Consider the following 22,615-nt stretch of genomic DNA (forward strand, 5'->3'; position numbering starts at 1 on the left):
TTTGATAGTTTACTACATACGGTTTTGTTTTATTTTTGTGGTGGGTTAGGAACTCCCGTTTATTGAGCCGTGTGCTGAGCATTTTCCATACCTTGCCATATACTCCTTACACCTCTCCTATGAGATGGTGGTATCCTTACCTGCATTTCACAGATGAGAAACTGAGACTCTCAAATTAAGTAACTTGGCTAGGTTATACCAATAGGAAACGAGGAAGCTTCAAAATATGTCCTCTTTCCACTATGCCAGGGGGTACGTCATTTTCATTAACAGACCACATGACTGGAAATTCACGTGCCAGTGTGCAGGAGTCTGTTAATTGATGGGAACAGTTAAGTTGAGAGGTTGTATACTTGGTATAGAAGTATTGAAGGTGGCCTATGAATCCAGTGGATGCAGAGACATTCTGTATTCTTCCTGTTGGTACTCCTTCCCAGTATTCCAATTTTAGTGGAATTCAGCTAGGCTTTTAAAACGTTAAGCATTTAAATGTGACTGTGTTCTGCTTTAGTAACAGTTAAGTTAGTGGTTTATCTAAGTTTGCTGGCCCAACCCTTGGCCTCAGTGGTTAATTACAGTGTTGTGAGTATATGTTTAGGCTTTATCATATGCGTTACTAGAAACATTAGTTTTACTCATTTTTTTTTGTTCTAAAAATCTCAGGATGGTTGTAGTCAGGGTCAGACATTTAACTGTTGTATACCTGGGCCACCTTCCTGCTGCTCTAAGAGTTGTGTTCTGTATGTTCCTGATTCTGGGCCCAGTGGCTTCCCATTTAATGCAGGGTGAAATTCAGGTGACATTGAGGGTCTCCACTCATCTGCTGTGCTTTATCCTACCACTCTTCTTTGCTGCCTGTGCTTCCTGGTTATTTAACTTGGTTGTGCACATTCAACAGAGGTGGCATCGATTGTATTGTTTATTTGAGACAGAACTCAGAAATCGTTGAGCCGTATTATTGGTATTCATTGGGGAATTTTGTATTGGAAGCTCTCATAGAAGCATGTGGACAGTGTGAGGTTGAGGTTGATAGAGTTCTCCCCAAGGAGATTCTCTTCTTGAAATCGAAGGAAGGGAATAGAAACGGCAGTGGTAATGTTTAAGAACTTGCCTGTAGTTGTGAAAATTTTAATAACCACTTCATTGCTGAATTATCTTTAGGTAAGTCCAGTGAAGGTTCTTAAAACCGGAAAAGTCCCTAGACCAGTGTCACATTTTCTTGAGGTGTGTGCGTGGATTCTTGGGAAATTCTCTCCAGTCCCATGGGTCTCACTGTTCATCGGGGTGTCACCAGCAAAACTGAGACTCCTGTGACTCCATTTGTTTGTGTTGCTGCCGGAATAGTGGCTAAACCCTGAGGAGGAGGAGCCTGATACGTTTATCACATAGAAGGATTCCTTCAGACTGTGCCACACCTGATCATTGGATCAGTATGGTGGTTTATCTAGAGTTTAGTTCATTTAGCAAAAGTTTGATTAAGAGATGACTAGTTTTGACTGTTTATCCCTGACCTCCCTTATCGACATTTAAAAAATTGACCTCGAGTTGTGGAGTTATGTGTACAATGAGTTTGAATTTCTCTGTGTCATACTCATTTATTGAATCTGTATTGGTCTAAATATTTGCTGCCCTTTTGCCCCCTTTTTCCATGCTCCCAGTGCCCCAAATCTGCCTCCAGAAACAACATTCGGTTTCTAATTGTAATTGTCTTGGAAACATTGGCCGATTTTGTGGCACCGTTTTACTTTTATTTACAGCAAATGATGATTTGTTAGTTGCCTGCTGCCAGAACATCTGAGCTCATTTGTTTAACTAAAACAGCACTGTGGTAGATGCTTGTACTATGCGGCAACAGTTACCAACCACCCCGGTTGCTTCCCACCTCATTTTAGCTCTGAATCAAGCAAATGAGAGCGACGATTATTCTTGAAACGTTCCAAGAAGTTTAGAAAATTGGAGGGTGGAGGGATGAGAGGAAGGGAGATTCTCTTGTAACAATCAGCGTGTTGCTTTTGGCAGGGGCAGTGTGCCTGGCTGATTTCCTTCATAGAACTAAGTGACATTTCAGGGTGCGGGAGCTGCACTCGTCCTGCTACAAACACAGCTCTGTGAACCTTTGATTTACTGGGTCACGACCAAGTGTTTTTCTTCTGGGATGCATGGGTGAATGAGACCTTTTCCCTGGTCTGCTGTTGCTTGTGATCTGGGCCCTGGAGATGCTTCCGAGCCGAAGTGGTGATTGTCGAGGAGGCCGTGGCAGCGGTGCTCTTTGAGATTGGGCCCCCGTGTAGCAGCCCCGGGCCCGCCAGGCCTGATCGCAGACCGGCTCCCGCTGGCTGGCTTACTGCAAGAGGGAGCTTTCCAAGAGAGGTGGGCTCATTCCCCGCCTTTCCCGTCTCTTCGTCCTTGAGTGACAAAGAAAGCGGACTGCTTCACAAAGAAATTTTATTTCACACTTGGAATTAAATAAGCATATTTAAAAAATATTTTAATGAAAATTTAAGCTTTGGGGCAGACCTTGCCTCGAGGGCTGGAGAGTGCAAAGTGTTTCTGGAGGAACGGGGGAAATAATTAGTTTTGTCCTCTGACAATGGCATTCATTCAGTCAGGACATTTTTATCATGTCCCTGCTTTGTACCAGGCTGGGAATGCCGTGATGAACGAGGAGCCCGCAATCTTGGAGCGGAGGGAGGCACAGACAAGGAATTGGGCTATGTTGCTACCAACTACTCAGTTTTTTGTTTTTTGTTTTTTGTTTTTTTCAGATTTTATTTGACAGAGAGAGATACAGCGAGAGAGGGAACACAAGCAGCGGGAGTGGGAGAGGGAGAAGCAGACTTCCCGCGGAGCAGGGAGCCCGATGAGGGGCTCGATCCCAGGACCCTGGGATCATGACCTGAGCCGAAGGCAGACGCTTAACGACTGAGCCACCCAGGCGCCCCCCAACTACTCAGTTTTATAATTGGGTGTTTTTGGGGCAGAGACCAGAGACCTGGTCTTACATAATCAAAGATTTCTTGGTGAAAGTGATATCCAAACCAGCCTCACTAATAGATGTTGGAATTAATCATTTTTTCAGGCTAATATTGTATGAAAAATAAATCAGAACCCTGTTTTGGGACCATTCAATGCCTTTCTGTTGAGAACAAGTTGAGAAACTGAACTCCAGACTTAAGCCATTTAGTATACTTTTCTAGTATTTTGGTTTGCCATTCTCCAGTGTAGATTAACCTCTGCTTCCCAGAATGTGCCTGGCTCTCTGTGATGGCCATGCTTTTTTGCATGCATTGTTACTCATGTCTGGAAAGCCCTCCCCTTTGTCTGCCAGACTGACTTCTTTTGCAGTTACTTCCTTGGTGATGCCTTCCTTGACTGCTCCTGGGGTCTGTTGGATGCACCACCCATGAGCTTACACAAGGGCTGGCCTTGATCTTGGTGTTTCCCCTCCACCAAATAGTCTGTCTACTTCTTTATTTCTACATGTAACCTGAAGGCAGAGGCAGCATCTTTCAGAGAACCCGGCATGTCCTGAGCATCCAGGCAGTGTTTGCTGAATGAACAGACTTAGAAGCTTTTGAAGGTTGTAGCCACATGTATATAATTGAAGCTCTTGGTTCCAGCCAGTTTTTTTTTTCCTTTAGATTTCTTTTTTATTTATTTGACAGAGAGACACAGCGAGAGAGGGAACACAAGCAGGGGAAGTGGGAGAGGGAGAAGCAGGCTTCCCACGGAGCAGGGAGCCCGATGCGGGGCTCGATCCCAGGACCCTGGGACCATGACCTGAGCCGAAGGCAGACGCTTAACGACTGAGCCACCCAGGCGCCCCAGCCGGTTTTAAGAAAGTGTTATTGACTGAAGAAAGTAGAGGCACCACTGAAACAGATTTTATGCATGTGGTTTAGTTATTAACCTCGTAAAGCTATTTACAGTCTTTTTTATTTATACCTCTTTTATTTTTTGCCTGAGTAACCAATAAATTGAGTAATTCATAGTTTCTACTTCTTGCCAATTACTAATGTATATTATTAAATCTGACCACAGTGATTTATTAATTAGAAGTCTTTTGGTTATTAACAAAAATCAATTTGATTTAGCATATGCCAGAGAGAGGGGCGTATGTGATGAAGAGACAGGGATGTCTCATTGAATCCAAGATCGAGAACATAGCTAGGCTTTAGGAAGAACTGACTCCAGGAATTGGAAGGCCAGCAGGATTCCTGAGAGTACTTTCTGTTAGTCTCTGCTTTTCTCCTCAAAGCTTTTTTATTCATTTTTCTTACTGCTTTTTCTGTTTCTCAGTGGATAGAAGATGTTTTCCCATAACCCTCAGCTTTGCAGCCAAGTTCCAGGTGTATGGAAAACCTGTCTTTCCATCTCGGATCCAAATTGCCCAAGACTGGAGTGGCTTACATTAGATTTCTATCCCTGATTGAGTCAGCAGTGGCCAGGGAGTGGGGTCATGCTAAACAACCCTGTTAGGTGGGAAGGTAGGAGAAAAGGATGGGGAGATCAGCAGACTGACAGATGTCCTGAGGTGGGTAGACACTAAAAATATTTTTGTAAATAAAAATACAGTGACAAAGACTAGAGACCCATACACGCTTTATCGTAGGATCATTTCTGGGTTATTTTGCCTTAAAAAATCTTCAATCTTGGGAGACACAGATTTAACTTTGAAAAGACATTTATCTTTTTGAATGTGAATATAATTTGAGATTCCTAAGATAATGGCATGTTCACTGAAGTAATGAGTAGGTTTTAGCTTTGTGTGTGTGTATAATACTTAGACATGCTACTGTCTTCAGTTGTCGGGAGACAGGTTCTAGAGTGGCTCTCATGCAGATACAAGAGGAGACTCATGTAATTTAAAGTTTTCCAACAACCACATTAGAAGAGTGAAGCAGGTGAAATCAATTTTAATAATACATTCCATATGTATTTATGTATACATAAAAAGAGGGTTTATGACTGTTCTGCTTATTAGAAGAGGTCATCATGGGATTTAAATGTGCTAAGAAATTTGAAAGTGCTGTGAAAAACCTTTAAAGGGTTATACAAGCATAAAGCATTATTTTAATTAACTGGGGGGAAAACCCACTGCATTTTGGAATCAATACTAGCTATCATTTCCTGAGGCTTTCACTGTTGTAAGCACTTGTATGTGTTAGGTAATTTAATGATGACGACGCTTGTGGAGCAAAGCTCATCATCATCTCTGTCATGTAGATGAGGACATGAAGACATCGAGACTTAAGAAACTAGCCTAAGTGCCTGGGTGGCTCAGTTGGTTAAGCAGCTGCCTTCAGCTCAGGTCATGATCCCAGGGTCCTGGGATCGAGTCCCGCATTGGGCACCCTGCTCAGCAGAGAGCCTGCTTCTCCCTCTCCCTGCCTCTCTGCCTACTTGTTCTCTCTCTTTCTATCTCTGTCAAATAAATAAATAAAATCTAAAAAAAAAAAAAAAAAAAACTAGCCCAAGGTCACACAGCTCGTAACTAGTTAAGCTGGAATTGGAATGTGCTTTTTTTTTTTTTATTGTGGCAAAATACACGCAACATAAAATTGATCATTTTAACCATTTTTTTAAAAGAAAGATTTATTTATTTATTTTAGAGAGGGGAGAGAGAGTGCAGGGTGGGGAGGGACAGAGGGAGAGGGAGAGAGAATCTCAAGCAGACTCCACGCTGAGTGCAGAGCCTGACATGGGTCTCGATCTCATGACCCTGAGATCATGACCTGAGCCAAAACCAAGAGTCGGACACTTAGTCAACTGAGCCACCCAGGTACCCCTCATTTTAACCATTTTTAAGTGGACACTTCTGTGGCATTAAATCTGTTCACATCTCCAGAACTTTTTCATCTTCCCAAACTGAAACTGTACCCATTAAACACTAACTTCCCATCTCCCTTGCCTCCACCTCCGCCATTGGCAACCACCGTTCTACTTTCTTCTCTATGAATTTGACTACTCTACTAGGAGCCTTATATAAGTGGAATCATGCAGTATTTGTCTTTTTGTGGCTGGTTTGTTTTACTTAGCATAATGTCTTCAAGGTTCATCTATGTTGTAATACGTGTCAGAATTTCTTTCCTTTTTAAGGCTGAATAATATTTCATTGTATGGATGTACCACATTTTGTACCATGATTCATCCATTGATGGACACTTTGGTTGCTTTTACTTTTGGCTATTGTGAATGATGGTGAACATGGTATACAGATACCAGTTTGAATCCCTGCTTTCAATCCTTTGTGGGTATATGTATATCCAGAAATGGAATTGCTTGATCACATAGTAATTTTATATTTAATTTTTTGAGAAATTGCCATACTCTTTTTCATAGCGCCTGCACCATTTTACACACTCACCAGCAATGCACAAAGGTCCCCATTTCTCTACATCCTCTTCAACACTTACTCTCTCTTTCTTTCCTTTTTTTTTTAATAGCCATTTTAATAGGAGTGAAAGTGGTATCTCATTGTGGTTTTGATTTACATTTCCCTAGTAACTAGTGTTGTTGCACATCTTTTCATACAGACCTGTTAGCCTTTTGTGTGTCATCTTTGGAGAAATGTCTGTTTAAATCCTATGTCCATTTTTAAATTGGATTGTTTTTGTGGGTTTTTTTGTTGTTGCTGTTGAGTCAGAGACTTTTTGTGTTTTTGTTTTTGTATATTCCGGATATCAGTCTCTTATCAAATACATGATTTGCAGATATTTTCTCCCATTCTGTTGGGTTGACTTTTCACTCTGTGATAGTATCCTTTGATGTGCAGAAGCTTTTAATTTTGGGAAAACCCAACTTACAGATTTTTTCTTTTAATGTCTTTGTTTTTGGTGTCATATCCAGGAACTCATTGCCGAATCCAAGGTCATAAAGCCTTCCCCTGTGTTTTTTTTCTGAGTTTTATGTCTGTCTGTGTCTGTACCTCCTCTTTGTCACTTTGTGTCTGTTTCCATTTTTCTATATGTTTATAAATTATTGAAGCTTTTGTATATGTTCTCTCTTCTTGCCTTGTTCCTTTCTTTGTTGTTGATCTCTTCGAAGGTATTGCAGATATCATGAGATTCCATGTATCTCCTAAAAATAATGGCATTTTCCCCAAATAACTATAACCCCATGATTGGTACTGCCTTTAGAACTGGGCAGCTGGGGCCCCTGCTCTGTGCTTGGTACTTTGAAGTGACTTTCTTGCATTTTTCTAAGTCTCTCCACTCCTCCCTTCCCCCTACCCCAGTGCCTAAAAGGCAGGGCTCCTCGAGTGCTTCTGTTTTAGGAATCTCATATTGAGAATTATAGTACATTTTCTAATTATATTGAAAATAGAAGCTTAACTTTATTTTGTTGATTTTATTGTTTGCTGCTATATACCATATTTTCCTCCTAAATTGTTTTTCTCTTTATTTTTATATATTCCTTTAACTGGTTAGCGTGTATATATTTAGTGTTGTAGTTATTAATTACTTTTCTTCTGTCTCTCCAGCACTGAGCTGAAGCTTTTGGAAGAAGCAACCATTTCAGTCTGCAGGTCTTTAGGTAAGGGGCAAAATGAGCATATGTGTATATGTATGTGTGTGGCATTTATTTCAAAATTTGTTACAAATTTTGGTAGTATAATATGAATTGAATTAATGAAGTGACATATTCTTGGTGATAATATTTAATAATAATTACTTCCTATTCATGGTGCTCAATGATGCCAGTGGAAGGGAACATTTAGTCAATAGGAATAAGACACGTGCTTATTAGCTTACTTGCAGGAGTGGTAATGGACTCTGCTAAGCCATACTTTTTCAGCTTGTTCTTTTTTTTTTAATTAGAATAGTTGACATACAATGTTACGTTAGCTTCAGGTGTGCAACATAGTGATTTGATTTTGATTTGACATTTATATACATTACAAAATGCTCACCATGGTAAGTTTGTCTTCATACACAGATATTACAATATTATTGACTCTGTTTCCTGTGCTTTACTTTACAATCCCTGTGACTTACTTATTTTATAACTGGAAGTTTATACCTCTTAATCCCCTTCACCTATTTCAGTTATTCCCCCCCACTGCCCCCAGCAACTACCACTTTGTTCTCTATATTTACAAGTCTGTTTTGTTTGATTTTTTTTTTCTTTTTCTTTGATTTCACATATAAGTGAAATCACACAGTATTGGTCTTGCTCAGACTTCTTTCACTTAGCACAGTACCCTCTGGGTCCATCCATGTTATTACAGATGGCAAGATTTCATTCTTGTTTATGGCAGAGTAATATTCCATTGTATATATATATACCACATCCTCTTCATCCATCCATCAGTGGACACCTGGGCTGCTTCCATATCTTGGCTATTGTAGATGCTGCAATGAACCTGGGGGTGCAGATAGCTTTAGAAGTTAGTGTTTTCATTTTCTTCAGATAAATACCTAGAAATGGAATTGCTGGGTCATATGGTAGTTCTGTTTTTAATTTTTTTTTGAGGAACCTTCATACTGTTTTCCACAATAGCTACACCAGTTTACATTTCCTACCAATAGGGCACGAGGGTTCTCTTTTCTCCACATCCTGGCCAACACTTGTTAGTTCTTGTCTTTTTTATTTTAGCCATGCTGACAGATGTAAGGTGAAATCTCACTGTGATTTTGACTTACATTTCCCTGATGACTAGTGATGTTGAGCATCTTTTCTTGTCTGTTTGCCATGTGTATGTCTTCTTTGGAAAAATGTCTGTTTGGGTCTTCAGCCTCTTTTTTAATCAGATGTGGGTTTTTTGGTGTTGAGTTCTTTACATATTTCTTCACATATGAATTCTTTACATATTTTGAATATTAACTTTTTTTCTAAATGATTTTATTTTTAAGTATCTCTATACCCAGCACGGGGCTTGAGCTTATAACACTGAGATCAAGAGTCACATCCTCCACTGACCGAGCCACACCCAATAAGAATATTAACTTCTTTTTGGATATATCATTTGCAGATATCTTCTGCCATTCACTAGGTTGCCTTTTCATTTTGTTCATGGTTTCCTTCACTGTGCAGAAGCTTTTTAGTTTTATGTAGTCCCACTTCTTTATTTTTTACTTTTGTTGCCCTTGCCTGAGGAGACAGATCCAAAAAAATATTGCTAAGACTGAACTCCAAATCTACTGCCTATGTGTTCTTTTAGGAGTTTTATGGTTTCAGGTTGTACTTAGGTTTTTAATCCATTTCAAACTTATTTTTGTGTATGGTTACCTGAGAGGACCCTTATTTTTTTTTCTTCTTTGTTCATGTTCCTTGTTATACTTTTTTCTTTATGATTTTGCCTGTAATTTGATGAGTTTTTTTTTCATTGGTTTATTAAGGTCTTTTTCAGTTCTGAAGTTTTCTATAGTAATAGCTTTGATTTTACTTGTGTTTGAGTTTCTTCTCCCCCAACTTAGGATCACCTGTTAACATTCAGGTTGGATCTCTGTTCTTTGCTTTCTGTATCTTCTTTTTCTTTGTCATCTTTCGTTTCTTAAATTTCCTCCTTTATGTCTTTGATTCAGTATTTTATACATAACAGTTCTGTCAAGATTCTAGTGCATCTTTTAGTTATTTCATTTTTTGGTTTGTTTTTAATCATTCTTTGTTTTGCAGGATGTCAGACTGCTCTCTTTTCATTATACTCATTTTTCCCAGTGGCTTTCTGTTTTTTTTCTTTTTTAAATAGATGATTTTCTCATCTTCCACTGATGATACTTTTTTTTTTTTTAAAGATTTTATTTATTTATTAGAGAATGAGAGACAGAGAGCATGAGAGGGAGTAGGGTCAGAGGGAGAAGCAGACTCCCTGCCGAGCAGGGAGCCTGATGTGGGACTCGATCCCAGGACCCTGAGATCATGACCTGAGCCGAAGGCAGTCACTTAGCCAACTGAGCCACCCAGGCGCCCTCCACTGATGATACTTGTTACTAAATTCATTTGACAGATTTTTTTTAAAATACTTTATTTTTTAATTTTTTTATTTTTAAAGATTTTATTTATTTATTTGACAGAGAGAGAGATAGCGAGAGAGGGAACACAAGCAGTGGGGAGTGGGGGAGGGAGAAGCAGGCTTCCTGTGGAGCAGGGAGCCCGATGTGATGCGGGACTCCAGGAACCCGGAATCATGACCTGAGCCGAAGGCAGACGCTTAATGAATGAGCCACCCAGGTGCCCTAAAAAATACTTTATTTTTTAATTATTTGTTTATTTATTTGAGATAGAGAGAGAGTGCAAGAAATGAGTGGGGTGAGGGGCAGAGGGAGAAGCAGGCTCTCCGCTGACCAGGGAGCCTGATGTGGGGCTTGATCTAGGACTCTGGGATCATGACCTGAGTCGAAGGCAGACACTTAGCCAACTGAGCCACCGAGGCACCCCAGTACTTTATTTTTTTAAAGTAGGCTCTACACCCAATGTGGGGCTCAAACTCACAACCCCAAGGTCAGGAGTCACATGCTCTACTAACTGAGCCAGCCAGGCTCCACCCCCATTTGATAGTTTTTTTTTTTTTTAAGATTTTATTTATTTATTTGACAGAGAGAGACACAGCGAGAGAGGGAACGCAAGCAGGGGGAGTGGGAGAGGGAGAAGCAGGCTTCCCGCGGAGCAGGGAGCCCGATGCGGGGCTCGATCCCAGGACCCTGGGATCATGACCTGAGCCGAAGGCAGATGCTTAACGCATGAGCCACCCAGGTGCCCCCCCCCCATTTGATAGTTTTGATTCAGCTCTTTGGCTGAAATTTTAGCATAACCTATTTCTTACCCCAGTGTTACTGTTACTGTTTTTTCTTATTCATTAAACCAGCAAATATTTATTGAGCACCTGCTATATTATAGCCTCTTTCCTATACCCTGTGCTATATATTCCATAATGTAGTCTATATTCTGGCAAACAAGACTGACTTGGATTCCTGACCTCATGGATCTGAGTAGGGGAGTCAGATCATAAATATACCTACTTTCATGTAATATGTCTCTTCAGAAAAATAAAGCAGAGTAAAGGTGCAGGGAGTACCCATGTAGGCACAGTGTTTGCTGTCAGAGAGGGTGCGCTTCTTAACCTTGCCCCTCATGTGGCTCCTGTAGGTGCTTGTTGAATCTGCTGTTAATTTTATCCTGAAGGCAGGATGATGCTATTTTCCAACCTAATTTCTAGAACCCAAGATTTTATTTTGTATAGGTTTTGCTTGGTTTAAGTGGGACTTTCCTTTACGCTTACTCCTTGGCTTTGGAGTGTGAGGGAATTATAAAATTCCTGTTGAACATCTGGATCAACATTTTTTCTCCCTGAACAACATGTTGCTGAACAACAGCACATGTTGTTCTGTGTCTGGTGTGTTTATTTCTTCCCAGTTGTTTTCTGGGGGTTGTAGCCTCAGAGTTGGTGTAGAAAGTGACTTGGTAGGAGGTAAGTTTTCTGGTTGGAGTAGACAGTGAGTAGGGGGAGATTTTGTCCGCAGAGGTACTTTCAAGCAGTTACCCTTGCTAACCGTCCATTGACTACCAAATAAATACTTAGGTCAGTTCTATAAACTCTGTAGTTAGTGAAAGTGTTCTCTGTTTTTAGGGGGAGGACTGTCTATCTGGAATTAGCATTTCTATGAACTTGTATCTGTTTGTATGTTTTCATGGGTGTTTGATTTTTAAAAGTTTCACACTTCTAGAAATGAGGGCCAAATAACGTAGTAAAGGGGTGTAAGCTCATCTTCAAGTTTCACTCATTTTCACCTCATGGGCAGGCCTCATCTGTATCTCTCACCATTACATTCCACCGATAATACATGAAAGTATGAAATATGTAAAGGAAAGCTGACAACTGGAAAGGATATACAAAACAAACAATAGAAAGCAGAGTGTTCTCACACATTAGATACAGACCTCAGGAGTCATATCATTTCACCCATAAATATTTTAGTATATATCTCATAAGAATTTTTTTAAAGGAGAGCAATACCGTTATCTCAATAGAAGACAATTTTAGCATAATAAAATAGCCACCAAGTGTTCAAATTTCTAATTGTCTTAGTTTTTGTGAATCAGGAACCATATAAAGTCTATATGTTATTATTGGTTATTATTGGTATGTCTTTATTATTCTTTTCATAACTAATTTCCTCCTGCAATTGTCTCTCTCTTCCTTTTCTCCTATTTATGGAAGAAAGTGGGTAGTAGAGTTTGCCACAATGTAAATTTTGTTGATTACATCCCCATGGATTGTTAACCTGTCTCTGTCCTTTATATTTTCTGTATATTTGGTATTGGATTTGGGGACACCGGGGGTATTTTAGTGAAATATTGGGAAAGGTTGTTTCAGGGACTGGAAGCAAGTCCAATCTCTCACCCAGATGGAAATTCTCTTTATAATACCCTTATCTGAGTGTTGTTCAGACCTTGCTTGAACTCCTGTAGAGATAGGGAAGTCTCTTCTTTACACAAAAGCTGCTTAAGTTAACAGATTGTTACAAGTTCAAGTTTAGTGTCAAATGAGTTAGTTTTTAATTTAAGTACCATTGTTATTTTAATTTAACAGTTGAGGACACTGAGGCCTGGGGAGGTGAAGTAAGTTGCTAGGTGTCATAGCTAGTTGGTGGAGCTGGGATTCGAACCTAGTCAGACTCTGTAGTCTAGTTCCATTATGCTTTTCTGCCTTTCTGTCAGCTATCCCATTCCTGCTCTGGCTTCTGAAGCTTATTCAACCTCAACATAACATTTGATTTTTTTTTTTTTTTTTAAGATTTATTTGTTTATTTGAGAGAGAGAAAGAGAGCGCGTGCCAGGGGTGGGAGGCACAGAGGGTGAGGGAGAGAATCCCAAGCAGACTCCCCGCCGAGGCCAGAACCTGACGTGGGGCTCAAACTCATGACCCCGAGATCATGACCTGAGCCGAAATCAAGACTTGGGTGCTCAACCGACTGAGCCACCCAGGTGCCCCATAACATTTGATTTTTACCAATTAACTTTGATCCTGTTAAATTCCATCAAGGTATTTTAGAATATCGAGTCTACCATTGGGTGGTGGTGTTTAAACATCAGGGAGCATACTTGTTTTATTAGTTTACTTTCCCCTCTACATCTTGTCTAAGAGTACTGTGAAAACTTAATTGTGTTAGAATGTCAGCTCCATTAAGACCCGGTGTTCTAAGTATCTTCTTAGTACCCGAAACAGTGCTGGGTACGTATAAATAGCTCAATAAATACATGCTGAATGAACGCACGAAAAAGGTGTATGAAGCTTTAATTACATCAATCAAGTAGCTGGTTACTGTTGCCAACAGCATGGGGTGGTTTTGTTTTGTTTTGGTTTTGGTTTTAAATAGTTAACCATTTATAAATTCAAACAATTACTTATAAAGTCATTCAGTAATAAAGAAGCTGTTGAATGAACACAAGGTTGTGAAGTTGGGATTCTGAATTATGTTTGTAGTCATATCATCCTCAACTCTTTGTTTCAGTATTTTGTTTTGATTTACAATAGCTCAATAATATTAATTCACACAGAGATGCACTGGCTAGCATTAAGTGTTTTTTATTAAACAGTTTATCCTGAAATCTCAGGATATTCTTTCATTAAACTCCAAAGCTTGAAAGAGAAGTCGGAAATTTTTGTTTCAAGATTTAATATCTAATTAGATATCTATTCTTGAGGATAAAAGCTGGACAAAATCTGCCCTAACTTCCAGCACACGCTGCACCTTCCTGCTCACAGCGGGGTTCTTCTCCATCCAGCAATAAGGGGCATCTCCTGGGAGAGACTGTTGCGGAATCTCAGTTTCCACTTGACACACGCAAGATCAGAATTTAAACTTTAATAAGACTGCCTTGTGATTTAAAGGCACATTAAACTTTGGGAAGCACTGTTAACTTCAGTAGGCACAGGGTGGTGGACCTGGTATTCTGCACATCCAGCGTGATCCCAGATAATGCTCTTGCCACTGCTCCGTGAACCACACTCGAATAGCAAGGTGCTAGTGTTTCATCACAATGAGAAAGTTACACAGTAACTTGCATTGACTCAAGCTGTGACAAGAACACCTACCCAGCAGGTAGATCTGAGTTAACTTGACAGTTATTGAGCACAAAGCAGATATGCTGTAATGGTGTACTTATTTCCATGCATGATTTTTTAAAGTATGTATGTACATACCAGGATTTTAAAATATTTAAAATGTAACTGAAGCTTGGGACATCTTTCCAAATCTTTGACACATTTTCAAGAAGTTCAAATATATGCATTGGGATGGCAGCAAAAGCATAAACAAACCTCAGGTCTGCATAAACATGAATTTTTCTGGCAGCATAGGCCAGTGTGTTTGCATGTTTGCATTTCCATTTTTCCAAACAGTTAAAAATATATTTCAAAAGAGAAAAATATTCAGAACTCTGGAATCTCACAGTTTGAAAACCTTTCTTAAAGCAAAAAGACTGGGCATTTGTCACTAACACTGTTGACTTTGGGCTCAACACTTAACCTTTCTGGGTCTCTTTTTCTTTTTAAAGATTTTATTTATTTATTAGAGAGAGAGAGAGTGTGCACACGCACACAAGAGCACGCACAGGCAGAGGGGAGGGGCAGAGGCAGAGGGAGAAGTAGGCTCCCCGCTAAGCAGGGGGCTCAGTGCAAGGCCAGGACCCTAGGACCATGACCTGAGCCGAAGGCAGATGTTTAACTGACCAAGCCACCCAGGCGCCCTCTTTTTCTTCATTAGTAAAATTAAAAGTTCTGACTAAAGAGTCCCTCTCTTCTGATGAGTTTTTTCTTTAAGTTTTTATTTGAATTCCAGTTAGTTAACATACAGTGTAATATTAGTTTCACATGTACAATACAGTGATCCAGCAGTTCCATACAACCCCTGGTGCTCATCAAAACAAATGCATTCCTTAATATCCCATCACCTATTTCACCCCCCCCAAACCCCCCACGCCCCCCGCTGACCATCAGTTTGTTCTCCGTAGTTAAGAGTCTGTTTCTTGGTTTGCCTCTCTTTCTCTTTTTTTTCCTTTCCTTGTTTGTTTTGTTTCTTAGATTCCACATATGAGTGAAATCATATGGTACTTGTCTTTCTCTGACTTACTTCACTTAGCATAATACTCTAGCTCTGATGGGTTCTTAACTTTTGTCCTTATATGATGTATTAGGGTTATCCAGAGACCCAGTAAAGCTAATGGTGTAAATTCCAGTTCAAGTCCAAAGACCTGAGAGCCATAAGAGCCAGTGTTGTAAGTCCCTGTCCAAGGGCAGAAGACCAATGTATTAGCTCAACAGTCAGGCAGAGAGAGAGGATTCAGACTTCCTCTGACTTTTGTTCTCTGTTCAGGCCTTTAATGTGTTGGATGATGCCCACCCACTGTGAAAAGGCCAGTTTGCTTTACTCACTTGAAAATTAAAGTGCAGGAACACCTTCACACAACATCGAGAAATAATGTTTAATCAGGTATCTTGGCATCCTGTGGTCCAGTCAAGTTAATACATAAAATTAACCATCACATATGTCTTACTGTGCAGACTGATAGAACTTTATATTTTCATTAAGCCTAATTTCTTGATTATAGGGATTGGTATAGCTCAGCATTTTAGAGGCAAGAATTGGAACCAATAGATGCTCAAGGATGTGTCCTTGAGCAGTAACAACGTAGACCCGAGGATCTGTTCAATGGAGGTGGTATTGGTGTTTATCTCCCATAGTTGGTTTTAAGGATTAAATAAGATGATGTGTATAAAGCACTTAGTGTATATTAGTCAGTGTCTGTTTTTTTTTGCTGAGAAAAGTGAGGTTGGAGAAGAAAAGTAACTTGAGTTTTAATATTCTCTTAATTATAGACTTGACCTAGAAATCAGATCTTCTGATTCTCATGACAGTATCTGCTCAATTCTTGGCTGGATTTGCTGAAATGCCCACCTTTCAACTTAAAATTTTTTTAAACAAATTCTTTAAAATTTTTTCTGATCAAATAGCTTCTCCCTGACCATATTGCCTTATGTTTCTGTTTATTTTTCGTTAGAATGATTTGTGATTATCTGAGCAGAGTTTTACCATTATAGTTTATTGTATTCTATATACTGGGGATCTTTTTTTTTTTTTTTACATTTTTTTATTAACATATAATGTATTATTTGTTTCATGGGTACAGGTCTGTGATTCATCAGTCTTACACTGTTTTTTGTTTTTTAACATTTGCTTTTCTTTCTTTTTCTTTTTCTTTTCATCCCCCACGTTCTTGGAACCCAACATGGGGCTTGAACTCACGACCCTGAGATCAAGACCCGAGTTGAGATCAAGAGTCAAACGCTTAACTGACTGAGCCACCCAGACGTCCCTAACATTTGCTTTTCTAAAGAGAAATATATATGTGTATAAATTGAGTATATATCAACTCATCTCTTTTCTTAATAATTTTGAATTCTGAGATGAATTGGCTACTTTCTTCTAATGTATTTGTCATTTTCAGTTTGCAAATCATTTTTTGTTCAGAATTAGGACCAAGCAGCAATTTCTCTCATTATTTATTTTCCTAATTAGATGTGAAAGTACAGTAAGGTTTGTCTATGGAGCAACTTCAATTTGACAGCTTGGTTTTACAGATGCTATAATATGTTCACTTTGATTTCAGTTTTTAATTTTAACTTTTTAAAACCTTATCTTCTCTTGCAGTTGTAAACAACCCTCGAACAGGAAACCTTGGTGCGCTAATTAAGGTCTTCCTTTCTAGAACCAAAGAACTAAAACTTTCGGCAGAATGTCAGAAGTAAGCTGGCTGATTAAATCATGTTCTCTTTATATTTAGAAATATGAATATTTTTCATTTTTTGGTAGAAATAGATTATGGTCTTTTGAAAGCTATAAAGTAATTCTCATTATTAAAAAATAAAAGAGAGGTTATAATTTACTGTCCAAGTCATTGTGGTGAGATTATGAATTCTGGAATCTGTTTGATTTCAGCATTTTAGACAGTTTTCAGAAATATATTTCTTAAGGTTAATGATGATGTAATTATTAATAATAAAGGTAGTTCCCCCCTCCATTATCACTGCTGCTCGTATCTAGTCTAAATAATGACTAAGTTTGAGGATTATTTCATTCCACATCTGTTTCCTTTCTACCTTTCCTAGTCAATGAAAGAAGGTTCAGATTAGATATTATAATTTTATTTTTATTTTAATTCCACTATAGGTAACATAGGTATTATAATTTTATATTTGATACATTGGAAGGTTAATCTTTTATGCACTCAAGCATTTTAAAATCATTTTGGATGGCATTGTTCATTGCTCTGCTTCCAAACAAATTATATCAAATCCAGTTAAAATTTTTCTTGAGTTCATGGTTACTAATACAAATAGCAAGTATTGTACTGGGCTGCTGACAGTGCCCTACTTAAAATTTTGGTTGTGTGCTTGCATATATGCTCTTTATGTTGGTATACTTTAAAAATTTTTTTTTCACTTTTCTTTGAACTGCCTGTGTGTGGGACAAGTATGAAGTTAAGAACCAAGAGCATCCATGCCTAAGGAAAACATTTTTATTAGGCTGACTCACTAAGTAAAATACAGAGAATGAAACATGAAGTAGACTGGAATAGTGTAATAAATCACGAGCCGTGAAAAGATACAGTTACTGTCTTTATGTTATAAGCAGAATGGGCAAAATGCTTGAGAAATCATGAACTAGATAGTGCTCATGCTCTCGATTAAATATGGGTTCTTGTGTGAGTTTGGTTTTTCCCTTTCAGCCACATCTTCATTTGGCAGACACACAATGCTTTGTTCATTATTTGCTGCTTGCTGAAAGCGTTCCTCTGTGAGATGTCAGAAGAGGAACTGCAGCTTCATTTTACTTATGAAGAAAAGGCTCCTGGCAGTTACAGTAAGTATTGCCTTTGAAGATGTCCTAGGGATAGCCTGTGTGACACAGAAAGATAAAATTTGGGGAATAAAAGTAGAATTTTGAAAATTCTGTTTTTCTTTCTATAATTTTCATTTCTAAATGACCTGGCCCTGTCACTCTTTTTTCTCCTATATTAATTTCAGTGAGCCAAGACTCTCAATTTTTTTTTCTTTTTATATAAGAAAGAAAGGAGGATTGAAAATTTTATTAACTTTTGACTTCCATGCATATGGAAGATAAAGTTAAAAACCAAAGTATACCTTTCAGAAAACAGAGATGTCAACTTCAGTATTATTACCAGGGTGATACATTAAGGGAGACAACCAATCAGAATTACAGATTTCATAAATGTTAAAGATTACTTTCATAGGACAGAACAGTCTCTGGGTCTTTGGGGCTACCTGATCAGAAATAACATTTAAGGGCAGTTTTATGATGCTGAAATGTGTGGTCTTTTCCTGAAGACACAGGGAAAGGTTACCATTCTCTCATGATATTGCTGGAGTTTTGTGTTGTTTTTTTGCCAGTAGTTGGGAAGGTCTGTAGTTTTCAAGATGGTGTTTAGTTTTCTTAGCATTAAAACTTAACAACTGAGAGAGTAGAAGGGCAGATTGGGATTCTTAAATGAAATATGGGGAATATAGTATTTTTCATCTACCCTTCACGCTAACTTCTCTTTGAGAGCAAAGGCAGTGTTGCTCGTAAGATTCCTGGGTTCATTTTTCAAAACACATCTCTGTCCTCTTTAGGCTTTTTGCCTACCTAGAGCTTTATATGTTGATTTTTGAGTTTTAGGAAATAAATGTGTTTAATTTGCTATTGGATTAATCTATATTTGTTAAACATATACTGATGTTTAAACAGAGCTTTTAATCAGAGTTGTGTCTTGCAAGTATTAATTTTGTAAGGCTAGGACTTTCTTTTTGTGGTGCTGAAACTACCAAAACCAGCCCTGCTTGGGGAGTATCAGACCTTTCCACAGAAGGTCTAGCAGCAAGAATGGAGTGCATGTTTACCCCATGGCACCTGAGAGCTGAGCCAACCAAGAACCTGCAAACCCAAAACTTTGTTTTGCTTTATGTCAAAACAATTATGCGTGCACTGTACTTTAAAATAAATACAATAATATTGTGTTAATATAAAATTATTTGTCATGCATACCGTTGAGTAAGTTGATGCACTTCAGAGATACACTGAATTTATTTTGAGGCCCAGAAGGACCCTCTTTGTACCTACGTTCTCCACTTTTTTTTTTTTAAAGATTTTATTTATTTATATGACAGAGAGACACAGCGAGAGAGGGAACACAAGCAGGGGGAGTGGGAGAGGGAGAAGCAGGTTTCCCGCAGAACAGGAAGCCGGATGTGGGGCTTGATCCTGGGAGTCCAGGATCATGACCTGAGCTGAAGGCAGACGCTTAACCTACTGAGCCACCCAGGTACCCCTAGAAGCACGGTTTTGTTGTGCATCCTACATAACCTAAAGTGAGGGCAGTGTAAAAATGACACTTTTCCAGCCGTGGGCCACATTATCAAGATGCTTGTCTCACCAAAAGAGCCATCTGTGAAGTCTGATATTGGTAATTCTGTCTGTGCACTGACAGATTGTCCTCTTTTTTTTATATGGAGTTAGCAATTCAGGATTTTATACACATTCTTTCGTTTTATTCTTTTCCTTTATAGTTGAGTCTACCATTGATCCACCAGTTTTAAGTCCAGTAAATATCTTTTTAAGGTTAAACACTTCCTGTTTTTGGCATGTGTAATTATTTTCATTTTAGTCATATATGTTGTTTGAGATTTCTGCTGATCACTGGTGTAAGTCCTTTTACACTTTCTTTTAATATCTTTTTACAATTTTTAGAAGTAATGAAATTAAATGATTGCATAGATTCTGTTAAATGGTAAAAAAAAAAAAAAAAGGAAGCTCACTATGCAGTACCTAAAAACATCTGTTTATCAGCGAGTATGTGAATCTCGGAATCAGGCGTGCAGGAGACCACGTGGGAGACTGCTCAGGGGTTGAGAGAATAGACAGTAGTGTGGGTTGTTCAGGTTGAATTGACAGAAGCAGAGGACCATCTACAAATAGCTGAGCAAAGTCAGCTGAGGAATTTGAGGACTTTTTTGGTTCCAATTCATTGTAATTCTGCTGTGATGAGATGGATGTTGCCAGCACATACGGTGAAGCCTTCCTTATGAGGGTCATGTAACTCTCTGCGTAAGCATCCCATTTGTAATAGAAATTTGTGAGGATGTCCTACATGAACATTTCCCCACAGGCTATGTATGGCATGGTAGTAGATTGTTCGCTAGAGGGAATTCGTATCATTTTGTAAATATAACTCTTTCCACTATTGCATTCCTTTGAGAATAGTCAAAGGGGACAAAGCTAGCCCTAGGCAAAACTATGAAGGACTATAAAATTGTGACTGTTTTCCCTTTGCCTTCAGTGTGAGTCTGGTTTTCTGTCTTGGTATCATCCCCCATTACCCCAAGGTAATAACTAATACTTATTTTACATTTTGTATCTCACAAATCCAATATTTTAAGTCCTTAGGGGTATGAATTTGTAATTTGTTTCCACAAACACTTACGTGGTTTGTTTCTTTATGTATTTGATGATGTTGATTGTGAGCTTTTGTTTGTTCGTCTTAATCTGAGGCCCCAAATAAAGGAAGTATTTGCATTTGCTTCTAGAGGGATCTAGACTGCATCACCTGAGGCCATTTAACCTCCTTTAGAGGTTCTTGGTTTTTTATTTTTTAAAGATTTTTATTTATTTATTTAACAGAGATAGAGAGCACAAGTAGGCAGAGCGGCAGAAGCAGGCTCTCCGCCGAGCAGGGAGCCCGATGCGGGGCTCGATCCCAGGACCCTGGGATCATGACCCGAGCTGAAGGCAGCCGCTTAACCAACTGAGCCACTCAGGCGCCCCTAGAGGTTCTTGGTTTAATGTGACCGCTCAGGTTCAGCTTCCCAGTGGCAAGCTGGTGGCACGGCTTTGTATTGCCAGCTTTGTATTGGCATTCATCGTCAGGGTCACCCTACCCTTCAAGTTTGTTTACTGCTCAGTATTTTACTCTGGATTCAAGCCACAGTTTGTTTGCCTGTGGTTGCTCTTTTTGGTTATGGTGCAAGGGTCCCTGGAGATTTCCTCTACTTTCTGGAAGCCCATCAATGCACTAAAAAGTGTATTTTAGCCAAGAACTAGTTGTTTTGTACAAAAGGCCTCTTTGGAGTAACGACTCTACTAATATTGTCGCCAGTGGAAGGCAATTATAGTTTCTTTACAAATATTTTTACAATTTTTTAAATGAGGGAAGTAGCCTTTGGAGATTGAGACTGAAGGTAGAGGCGCGCGCGTTTGCGCGTGCACACACACACACACACACAGGGGGAAAGAGTTGACCGGAAAGCCCAGGGAAGTGGGTGGGGCACTAGGATCAAGAGCACAGAGCAGGAGTGTGGGTTTGCATTGGAGGGGCAGACCACCTGTGCCCGCAGCGCTGTGGGCGGGCACGGAGGGCACGGAGGAGCTGGGTACACACGGCAGCCAGTTAGTGCAGCTCTGGGGAGAGTAGAAAAGAGACTGGAGACTTGTTGAGTTCAGGTGAAATGCTTGCTTAACCACATTTCCTCGGCATAAAATAGTTCAATAGAAATTTATTTAAAAAAAATTTATTTTGTAGGAATTGCTCTCAAGCATAGTGGATTGAACCCACATGCTTATCTTTGCTTTCTTCTGAAACCCCAATAAAATATCAGTAAAGGGACTTTTAAAAAGTTATGAATTTATTATTAAAGAGGAGGAAAGGGGAACACAGTGTTCATAACATTTTTCTTTTTTTTTTTGAAGATTTTATTTATTTATTTGACAGAGAGAGACACAGCGAGAGAGGGAACACAAGCAGGGGGAGTGGGAGAGGGAGAAGCAGACTCCCCGCAGAGCAAGGAGCCCGATGGGGGGCTCGATCCCAGGACCCTGGGATCATGACCTGAGCTGAAGGCAGACACTTAACGACTGAGCCACCCAGGCGCCCCCATAACATTTTTCAAGTTGGAAAGTTGAGTAATGATGAACTCAACTGATCAGTGAAAGCTGAAGGCTGAATGCCTTCAGGGTCGGAGAACTCCAGGATACAGCCAGTTCTTGCCATAGAACCCTGGAAAGGCTTAGGAATTGGAAGTACCAGGTGTCTCTGAAGGCAGACACGTGGGAGGAGTGAATGAAGGAGCAGCTGGACCCTCAGCTCTTCTGCACCACCATGCGCAGTCAGGAGACCACCCCCACCCCAGTTAATACTAGAATGTCTTCTCTGAGAGGCTGAACCAAGAGGGCCTTCCTGCGGGAGCTCTGGGGCACAGTGGAGGGGTGGTGTACTGAGAACAGGGCTAAGAACAAAGGCTACAAATGGAGGAGTGAGGCATCTTTTTTTTTTTTTTTTAAAGATTTTATTTATTTATTCATGAGAGACAGAGAGAGACAGAGGCAGAGGGAGAAGCAGGCTCCCCGCAGAGCAGGGAGCCCAATGCGGGACTCGATCCCAGGACCCTGGGATCATGACCTGAGCCGAAGGCAGACGCCTAACCGACTGAGCCACCCAGGCGTCCCAGGAGTGAGGCATCTTGACATGGCTTCTAAGTGCTGGCACTGTGGTTGTACCCACTACCTCCCCTTCCCTCCAGAAGGTTAACGCATACTCTTCTGGAGAAAATGAACTAAAAACA

At 39.6% G+C, this 22,615-nt stretch overlaps 1 protein-coding gene across 7 annotated transcripts in view; it reads left to right on the forward strand.

The window, feature by feature from the left end:
• DYM (dymeclin) overlaps positions 1-22,615 on the forward strand; it is a 353,838-nt gene that overhangs the window by 42,637 nt on the left and 288,586 nt on the right. For 5 of the 7 annotated variants that reach the window (XM_045886744.3, XM_064577626.1, XM_064577625.1 and 2 more), the window contains 3 exons: positions 7,484-7,536; positions 16,653-16,746; positions 17,731-17,864. In XM_045886744.3, the coding sequence (XP_045742700.1) occupies positions 7,484-7,536; positions 16,653-16,746; positions 17,731-17,864 (281 nt within the window). Of the gene's footprint in view, positions 1-5,685; positions 5,783-7,483; positions 7,537-16,652; positions 16,747-17,730; positions 17,865-22,615 lie in introns of those variants that run through there. The other 2 variants (XM_064577628.1, XM_054510302.2) reach the window with 2 other exon arrangements.

This window comes from Mirounga angustirostris, unplaced genomic scaffold (genome assembly GCF_029215605.1).
Source record: "Mirounga angustirostris isolate CCGP_5_RB_7025 unplaced genomic scaffold, mMirAng1.0.hap1 SCAF_14, whole genome shotgun sequence".
Lineage (NCBI taxonomy): Eukaryota > Metazoa > Chordata > Mammalia > Carnivora > Phocidae > Mirounga > Mirounga angustirostris.